The sequence below is a fragment of the Rosa chinensis genome, chromosome 7 (assembly GCF_002994745.2).
Source record: "Rosa chinensis cultivar Old Blush chromosome 7, RchiOBHm-V2, whole genome shotgun sequence".
Classification (NCBI taxonomy): Eukaryota; Viridiplantae; Streptophyta; class Magnoliopsida; order Rosales; family Rosaceae; genus Rosa; species Rosa chinensis.
Genome location: NC_037094.1, coordinates 58,037,313 through 58,047,912, shown reverse-complemented (window position 1 = coordinate 58,047,912; position 10,600 = coordinate 58,037,313). Strand labels below are relative to the sequence as shown.

At 35.5% G+C, this 10,600-nt stretch overlaps 1 protein-coding gene across 5 annotated transcripts in view; it reads left to right on the top strand.

The window, feature by feature from the left end:
- Positions 1–4,243: 4,243 nt before the first annotated feature.
- Positions 4,244–10,600, top strand: part of LOC112175539 (MADS-box transcription factor 23) — a 26,362-nt gene continuing 20,005 nt past the window's right edge. For 4 of the 5 annotated variants that reach the window (XR_002926491.2, XR_002926493.2, XM_024313221.2 and 1 more), the window contains exons 1-2: positions 4,244–4,399; positions 4,670–4,890. Coding sequence is in view for 3 of the 5 variants with exons in the window: in XM_024313221.2 (XP_024168989.1) it covers positions 4,709–4,890 (182 nt within the window). In the remaining 2 variants the exon portion in view is untranslated. Of the gene's footprint in view, positions 4,400–4,538; positions 4,557–4,669; positions 4,891–10,600 lie in introns of all 5 variants that reach the window. The other variant, XM_040511081.1, reaches the window with a different exon arrangement.

The following is a 10,600-nucleotide window of genomic DNA, read 5'->3' as shown; positions in this document are numbered from 1 at the left end:
AATTACAAGTCACCAGGTTTAGTATTTGTTTTGCGGAAAGTTACCTGGTTTAGTATGGTTGAGACGAGAAGCCATGCTTCCTACTAAATTCTGTATATGGCCTTGGATTACAAGTGCAAGTGGGTTTTTGATACTGCCGACTTTGGAACTCTTTCTCTGCTCAGGTGTTCTCAATTGGCAGAGAGGATCACCACATAGCACTTTATTTTGTTTCAAATATTAGCTGATACCAAAGAAGAAGGAAGGAGACCTTTGGCGTACTTTACAAGCACTTAACATCTTCAATAGGTCATTATGTTTTAAACTTCTTCAATTAGTAAAGGGAAATTTGAATTCATTGTAAAATCTCCACCACCATTCCTCGCATTCTTTGAAGTGATTCATCCAATGGCTAGAAGAAGTTTTTAGACATGGGAATTTCTACCCCAAAATGGTGGGTCTACCTATGAATTTCGACACGGTGCGTTGTACATATGGAACCATTAATTATTTTTTTATGGGATCTTTCCATAAAGTATGTGACAAGATAAATTTCTCACGATAATTTGAATTGAAATTTATATTCGAACATATAAGGTTGCGACAGCTCATATGTAATTTTGTAGTTATACCAGATCAGGTCAGATCTGCACATAAATTTATGTTATATTTAAAGACATTGAATTGCTAAAGCTTTAATAATATTTAAATTGTAGATAAGTATTTATATAATTTATTAGTGTATAACTGGGTCCATATTACTATTGGTACTTGATGTTCTCTCTGTAAATGAACTGGAAAAATTGTTGAAAATTTTAAAATACACATGAGCTCAGAGTTAGAGAAAAGTTATATAAATTAACGACGAAGAGACTTGTCATGAAATGTGATATGCAAAAACCAAGAATTCTTTACTCTTTTGATTAAAATCTGTACAAATATGCATGCTATTAATTTGAAAGTTACCAGGTTTGGTATGGTTGAAATGTAGAGTCATGCTTCCTACTATTTCCGGGTATCTCAGATCAAATTGCGAGTGGGTTTCGATAGTGCCAACTTTGGAACTTGTCCCTTTGCTCAGGTGAGGGACAAACTTCTCAATTGACAGATAGGATGTACTATCTCACATAGTACTTCCATTGTAACCAAAAAAGAGAGAGAGGGTCAGGGTTGGCATACCAATTAGGTGCACACGCCAAATTTCCTCATCTAGTAACCTTATTCCTTGGAAACGAAAAAGGAAAATTTCTTTTTTAGTAAAACGTGATAGCAGCAGTACTAAAGTACTGCTATAATGGGGAGCCGTGATGCACGTGAACCTGTGCCCTTGACTTTTTCGGAAATCTCCAGGGTATCCAATCCCTACTATTAGTCGCGGGACTTGCTTAATTAGGGGAAATCATGACAAAAGAATAAAATAAAATCTTGGCTGGGATCCCCTTCTAGTTGGATATGACGGTACTATGACGCATCATATTGCTTTTTTATTTTTTTATTTTTTTTTTACAAGGAAACTCACATTAAATTAAACCAACAAGAATTTCTCAAAAAAAAAAAATTATAATAATAATAAAAATAATAATTAAACCAACAAGAAAATTACAATAGTAATTACAGGACCCAACAAGCCGGGCCAAAAAAAAATACAAATGCCCACAAGTAAAACACCCTATCAGCAACCGACAAGGGGAAGAAGACGTCACCGTGACAGTGCCACCAAAAACCAAGAACACAATTGCATGCCAGACGACAAACCGACCAAATTTGTACACCAATTCCAATCTCGATCAAAGAACACCCATGTAATCTTAAACCAAAATCTCCAGTACAGAACAACAATCTCTAGATCACTACACACCGGAAGAGAAGCACAGCCACCAATCGGAACGAAAAGACCAATGAAAGTAACATAAGGCAGATCCAACAAGGGATCAGAGAATTAGCCGCCATAAAGGTGAACAGATCGTTGTTGCACAACCGGATAGAGACCCAAGTGCTCTAGCAGGATAACCCTGCTTAAAATCAAGCTCCGAGGAGCAACTACGGCTGAGGAAAGACGATATAAGGCACTAAAATCCTCGGTGATCATATGAATTGGATCAAGAAGAAGTAGAGAAATCAAACCTGGAATAAAGACGTAAGGAGTGGACGATAGGAAAATTGGAAGATCAAAAGGGATAAAATTAAAGGAAAAGGGCAAATTTGATTTTACCTCCCTGATTTTTAGGCCCTAAATCATTAATTGTGTCTCTACATTTTTAGTTTTATCATGGGTGCCCCTATACTCACCAATTTCAGTTTAGTTTATCTCATCTCTCGCTTTCATGGTAACTATTGTGTGATGTATTTTGAAATCGTAGTCACATACAATATAATTTTGTATACCGCATTAGTGAATCATCATCATACATAGGAGCTCATTACACCCACATTTTCATTCACAAAATATATACTTGACAAAAAAAAATAATGATTGGACATGATTGATTAAATTAGAGAGCACAATGGTACATGTGATGAAATTATAAGTGTAAGGCCACAACTGATTAAACGTGTAAAGATAAGGAAGGTAAAATAAAATTAGCTCAAAGGAAAACAAGAAGAAAGCAAGCAAAGCAGGGAAAAAAAGAGGCATCAGGCCTCAGATTTGGGACAAGCCCAAGCAAAAACCACCATAATGCATCATATTGTTCTATTATGCTTTGTATTTAAGGTGGCACCTTAATTTGATTTCATTGTTTTACAATGTTATTGTACCACAAGTGGTTAATACTAACTTATTATCATTCATTTTGCTTTGCTTTGTATAATGTCACCTCAAAAAGCTATTTGAACCTAAAATCAAGAGCCCTTTACCCTTCTGCTCTTCTCAAGAGTCTTAATATCATTTTGTTACTCACCCTCAAAAAGAAACTTGTTAGAACTGTGTTATCGTGATTAATATTTTGAACGCATACAAAATATTATGTAAGACTCCTTTCAAAAAAAAAAAAAAAAATATTGGGTAAGACATTAACAATGGCTATGAGACTCACAAAATACACTACTAACCGGAATGAGAAGTGAATGCATTCCTTACATTTTTTTTATTTTTTATTTTCTTTAACTTTCTTTTCTTTAGAAAAAGAGAGATGGAATCTGGTACTTCATTAATTAGAGACATAAAAGTAATAGGTAGGATGATTTCTTTGTCCAACTTTCATTAATCTTTAACAAATATAACTTTAATTGTTCAAAATTTAATTCAATTCATTTTATCATTGCCTATTTACCTTGGTAATAATCTCAATCATTACAATGTCACATAGTAACTAGCATTTATATATGGACTACTTTTATTAATACATCTATCAAAGGGATCAACCTTTCCCGTCTTAGACAATCTTGTTCCATAGCACTTCTATATACACCTACAAAGACCAACTAAGTATATATACCTACACAGATTCCATTGAAGACTTGAAGTAGTTGTTTGTTAAGTGGGTGGGTAATTCACTTTGAAAGTCATCTCTTTCTTTTGTTTTTTTGTTGTTCTTGTCATCCTGTAAATATTTTTTGTTATTGTAAAGCTAAGTTCTTTTAGAGGTTACTATCGATCTTCACCACCAAAATAGATATCTAGCATCTTTTCCCTCAATAATAAAAAAGACAGCAGTACCTTTAATACTTGCTAAACACCTAATTAGTTTGATTAACATTATTATATAAAGCGACTATGACTGGAAAACTTCATAAGCATTTGGGGAGCCCATTTTATATGTTTAATAGTAGACATGTAAATTAAATACTTGATTATTAAAAGGCTAATAGTTATCATAGTGCACAAAAGTACCAACTTGTGATTAATTAATTAATTTTGGAAAATTCCAAAATGAGAGTGGGAGACTTTGCCCACCCTATCTCTTTGCGGAAAGCTCCCATGAAACAAACCTTAATAAATCTTCCCCTTTCGATCTTATTTAATCAGAAAGCCCAGTGTTAGAAAAACCATGATTAGATTTTAGGAACAAAATGGCAAAGTAAATGTCAAGCTTGAAGCAAACAGGACACAGCGGGCACCTGAAAAGTCTGAAAAGGGCAACTTCGTCTTCCCAATTTCGAAAAGGGAAATTCCCTAAAATAGGAACTACGGTATTCGTATTGGAGTACACACGTGTCACTGATCTATACGACAGGCGGCTCTCGACCCAAACCTAATTAACAATTCGGCTAACTCGCAATGCTATTGGTCCACGTAATCCCGAACCGGGAAAACCACTAACCACTAGTGGTTTTTTGTGCCCGAAAAGAGAGCGGTTTGGAATTGCTCAGGTAGACTTTCCTCATATAGCTTTGTGCTGATGTGAATCATCAGTACAACCAAAGCTATTTTCGGGAGAAACCTCGGTTTGTCTTCATTACTTAAAAGCTTCCAGTTCCAGTAAGTTTTGGTTTTTCCTTTTTAAGTTTTTCTCTTTATTTTGTTCCTCGAAAAAAATCAAATTTCTCCTTTGTTTTTCTTCCATTTTCTCTCTCTTTGTCGGAAAATTTCTCCTGCAATCTTCATTTTCTTCTTTTAGCAGCTCATCCTGAACAGAGTAAGCTCAGATTTTCCCTCTTACTGTATCTGTATCGTATGTTTATACAGTTTTGTATTTTTATATTAATTTGCTCGAGCTGAAATTATTTTTGTTTAAATTTTGGCTGGCAGCTTGAAATTAAGGAGTTAGATCGATTTGGTAGGTGACTGATGGGAAGGGGAAAGATTGTGATAAGGAGGATTGACAATTCAACGAGCAGGCAGGTGACGTTTTCGAAGCGGAGGAATGGATTGTTGAAGAAGGCCAGAGAACTGGCTATCCTGTGCGATGCTGAGGTCGGAGTCATGATCTTCTCCAGCACCGGCAAGCTCTACGATTTCGCAAGCACCAGGTAAGTACTCACCTGATAATAGTTGGTTCATTTTTATGATACCATCTGGTCCTTGATAGCCTGGCCTTTCAGTCGTACCTTCAGATCCATGTAACTGGATAATTTAGATTTTTTTTTTCTTCTTAAATTCTTTGTTTTATAATTGAGTAAGAATTAAAGTTGATTTTCCAAAGAATAAGGGAAGTCAGGCGATGCATGTCTCCATTTTTTCAGAACAAAGTGTAGAGTAGAAAAATTTGGGCATGAACGGACATGTACAAGGATCAATATATAGAACTACTTCCTCATTAGTTTCGAATTAGAAGATCGATCGATCATCAAGCTTATGCAGCTATCTACTCATTTTAGTAACAATCATCTGGATATATAGATCGATTTGTATGACATTATGATATCTCTCTCCATATAATTTACTCGATTAGAACATGGGAAACAAAAATTTTACAAACAACTTCTAATTGACTTGAAAGCAATGTTTTATATGTAGATGCCAAACATGAATATGATTAGAGACAGAGATGATTAACCCCTATTGTGTAACACAATTTACTGACCTAAAACAATTACATTTTCACCAGTACCCTAGTTGTATGCATACTTTACATATACATTAAACCTAGAACTTGTAGGAAGAATGTATTAAGAACATAACACTATAAACTAACCAACAATTGTTTAATTGTCTTTGGGTTCAACAGGCTAATGCTTAGAGGTAAGTGCATGCTTTACTATTGGACCTATAGATCCCCCCATTGCGCTAATTGTGTGTTTGGGGGAACACATGTTGTGCATACGTTTCTTTGAAAATAACCAAAACTATATGCTTGATAAGATTTATACTTTTAAAATTTTCTTTTTAGAAGTTGAGAGTTAATTTATATGAAAGAAATCATAGGTACTAGTTAATATCTGTTGATATATGAGCTGGTAGCTATGATAATCTTAATCTTACCATAATCTTATCATTTCAACTTACAGATTTTCTATTTCTAGAATGCTTAGCCCCAAAATGACGATGTTTCAAAAGTACTTTTTTCTTTCTAAGACTCTTGATTGAAAAGAACAAGGACTACTGGTTTAGATCCAGTGATGAAGAAAAAGCCTTGGTATCAAAATGTAGGTCAAGTTTTGAAGCATGCATGCTCTTTAGTTTATTTCATTTACAACAGATCGGTTGCATGGATACTTCCTTTAACCCCTCCCATTTTCGGTATACCTCATTCTATAGTCTCTCTTTATCAAAAACATATAGAGAATAGATCAGGCGTATCTATAAAGTAGGCGAATATACTTCAGTTATATGTTTTCAGATTTCTTTTCACTTTATTTGCTAGATCATATTTTTTGATACGAGAAGAAAAACACTGTTTTTCTATGATAGCATAAAATATATACAAGAAGGTAGCATATATGCATGTTTGGCTGGCTAAGTACTATAATGACATGTTTATTTACTTGGAATGGAAATAATCATGAATCGGAGACAACTGGAATGAGAGAAGAAATGAATCGGTATTAATTCCGGAGGAGTTGATTCCTAAACCCATCTCCCCCCTTCGGAATCAAATTCCTGAGTTCAGGAATCAATTCCTTATAAAGAGGTGGGACCTACACCCATTTCGATTCCTTCATGTGTTAGTAAACGCATGAATATTTTTACCCGGAATCATTCCAATTCATTTATGTGTTAGTAAACGCAAGAATAAATTTGCCTTGTAATCATTCCCTTCCATTCCAAGTAAGTAAACATGCCCTAAATCTCTTTGACGAAATTTTATATTTCTGAGATCATCGATCTCGATCCAAAGATCAAGTATTTCAACATACAACATTTAGGGTGACGAATTAGCAGTTTCATGGCAACATTGATGAGCCAGTAGGTTAATAATAATGCTCTTTCTTACATGCTACCATTACTTGCCAAAAACTATATGTTTTACATTTATAGTAGGTTTTGACTATCTGTCCTTACTAAGACCTAAAAAGTCCATTAAAAATTAAGATGGCAAAGCCGTATTTTAGCTATTATTATTTAGGATTAAATTCAGTTTACTCCCCTGAACTTTGGGTCTAAAATCAGATTGGTCTCTCTTTCTGAAAATCTATTACGATGGTCCATGTACTCTCAAATGACATTACCCGAGTCTAAAATTTAAATTTAGCTCGAAACATGACGTCAGCGGCTGAGTTGGAGCCGACATGGGGGCCCACAATGAGGGCAAAATGGACATTTCAAATTTTGCTCTCTTTTTTTTAAAATTTTTTCTCACTATATTCTCTCTCTCTCTCTCTCTCTCTCTCTCTCTCTCTCTCTCTCTCTCTCTCTCTCTCTCTCTCTCTCTCTCTCTCTCTCTCTCTCTCTCCTCTCTCTCTCTCTCTATCCCAGATGCTCCGATCCATCAATGCCCTCGCTCTCCAGCTCTCCAACCTCCACACCACCTCTGAGCTTCTCCACCACACTCCCCGCCCTCCGCCTCTCCAAGAAGCTCCGCCACCTCGCCGTCGACCTTGGAAAGATTGACAGCAACCAAATCAATAATCACAATCAGCCATTCAATTCATAGTATAACTTGAATTCACAAGCCCAACCAGGCATTTATCAAGCTCCAAAACGCCAGATACAAGCCCAGAACCTCCTGAACAACTGCCAAAAAAATCCCAGAAAACCATTGTGCACAGTGAGGTTCGCCAGCACCGAAAGCAACCAAAAACCAATTCGTTCATAACCTTAAGCAATCGAAAACCATGTATACGATCGTGTAGAATGTGAAGAAGAGATTGATTTTTGTACCTCATGCATTGTTGATGATCACCGGAGTCGCTAGAAAACCCATCGAAACTTCACCGTAAAACCCCGAAGCTTCAAGCTTCAATTCTCTCTCCTAGATCAATGATTAGACAAACCCATACCATGGGGATGTCAAGGAGGATGAGACGAAAGGTTTGGCCCGGGTGCGTTGGTTGGACGTGGCCTTTCCGGCCTATCGGCCTCCAGCTCTGAATTGGGCAAAAGTGAAAGATTAGGGCTTGAATCGGGTTTGGGGAGATAGAGAGAAGTTACAGAAGTTTGTGCCTACGCCATCGATTCCGATCGAGGAGGAGCACGAGGAACGAGATGGCGTGGTGTGGAGCTTCAGATCGAAGGGAGGTGGAGGTGGAGTTGGAAGTGTGGTCGTCGATATAGAGAAGGGGAGAGAGAGGGAGAGAGAGAAGAAGAAAAAATTAAGAAAAGAGATAAAAAAAAAAAAAATTAGAAAATTAGAATTGTCTATTTTGCCCTCTCTATAGGGTTTAAAATCTAAAAAGTGAGCCCCCATGTCGGCTCCAACTCAGCCGCTGACGTCATGTTTCGAGCCAAATTTAAATTTTGGACTCGGGTGATGTCATTTGAGAGTATAGAGACCATCCTAATCGATTTTCAAAAAGAGGGACCAATCTGATTTTAGACCCAAAGTTCAGGAGAGTAAACTGAATTTAATCATATTATTTATTATCATTATTTTGCCTTACGGCATTCCATCATATTTTTTTTTGCTCAGCCTTGCCTCTTCCTCATCTAGTCATCTCTGTCTGACCGTCTCGGATTGCACTTTTTCCTCCTTCTCTCTCTTCCAAATTTGCAATCACTCTTCTCTTCGTTCTCTCTCCGCCCCAAACATTTCTCTATTTCTATCTCTCCACGCATGTATCTGGCTCTCTCTTCTCTCTACGTACCTCTCTCTCTCACCCTCTCAGATTTATGCCTTGTTATTAAACCAGCATTGCAATCACCAAATACATAGAATTTCTAAGACTTGCTACACAATGTGCAGCCATATCCCTTCTTATTGTGAATGGGGAAGACATGATTAGTATTAACCAATTGGGTAGGAAGTTCTTCCATTATCGTCATCGAAGAAATTTAAAAAAAAAAATTTTAAAAACCCCTAAAATCAAATGCTATAATTATACTTTCGATCAAGGAGTTGGTAATTATGAACAAGCACTCATGAAAAAGAAGTCGTCCTTATAGTAATTAAATCAACCACCCTCGACTTCTACACTGGCAGCTTGAGTTTGTTTCTTAGACATAGGGGTAAGATAAAAATTTTAAATTTACTAGAAAGTAGGTTGCTTATTAAACAAATAAAGATGTGTGAATGTAATTATGCTTCTAGTTTAAGGTAAACACATAACTATAGCTAGAGTCTTACAGCTTCATTAAACCACCATTTTATTAACTGTATGTTTTCTATTAACTCGTTTTCAGCTCTTGTTTTGTCTCTTTCTCTTTCTAGATTATGACTCTTGTATCGGTTTTCTATTTTAAAACACATACAAGAGTATTCTATGCACCAACGGTGCAAATGACCTACCACTTAGAAGATGATCTCAACCCTTGATATGTATAATTAATATTTTTATTAATAACTTAAGAGTGTATTTAATATAATCTAACCATTTATTTATGTCGGTGCAAGTGCACGTGGGTTGCTCCCACTACGATGTACGCGTTCTAATTCGTATGTATGAACCTCTTGAAAGTCACTTGTTCAAGCTCGGTGATTAGAGCACCACTATCTAAGATCGAGGTCATGAGTTCGAGTCACAATGGGGATAGGAGTGAAATCTTTTAATCCTCTTTAAAAAAGAAGGAAAAAAAAAAAGTCTAAATTGCTTTTGCTGTGGAACCTAACTATAGGACATGATATCCAATTATACGTTGTCATGTTGATTGGCTTTGCGGATATTGTCAAACACTTATAGATGAGGTGCTTTGTTCTTAAGGCGTATTAGTAGCTCTTGGAAAGCTTTGGAGGCTATGTATTGTAGGTTAAGGCCAGATAATAATAATAATAATAATAATAATATGAAACAAACACACAAATTTGGTAAGTCTAAATAGATAAATGACTCTAAAGTAAAGACTTTAAAGCAGAGTCGTGTTCACATACTCAAATTAATTTCTTACTTAATTACCCTCAACTGCTATTGGATTTATAATTTATGGTGGAGAATAACAACGAGCTAGGCAAATAAATTTATTCTAACTAATCTTAACCCTTAGCTTTAGATTTAGTAATAGTTTAGCACAACTGACCAGAGTATAAATTGAGTAGGCAGAAAGGACTGTTCTAAAGCATGATGTTATCTTTTCCAACGTTATGAAGCTGGATAAAAAAATCATTGCTTTTAACCATGTTTAAGCTCTGCTAGTTTGCACACAAAGTGACTTTAATTTATATTATTGGTCAGTTAGTTTGCACACAAAGTGACTTTAATTTCTATTATTGGTCAATCGAATTTTTTATCATATGGAAGTGGGAGTTAGGGTCATAACTCTATCAATTATAGAAATAAATACTATCAAAGCTAATAGCATTCGAATTTGATTAACCCTTTGATTTTATGAGTAGTGATTACCATTTGATTTCAAGGAATTTAATTTGAACACTTATAAATTATTCTTTTAATCTCAACCCTTAATATTAAGTTTAAAAGTGAGTGACCACAAAATTTTTAGTCACCAGTGACCGTGTGAACATTACTAATGATTTTATTCCTTCATTTACATTAAGTAGCTTTGGAATTAAGATAATGCTTTAATGGTTTCAAGTGACCTAGCCTAATGACACGCACATGCCTGCCGATTCACATATTTTTATTATTATTTAATACATATTATTATTATTTTTTTTTTTTGCAAACGAAGGGCATATAATTCATTTAT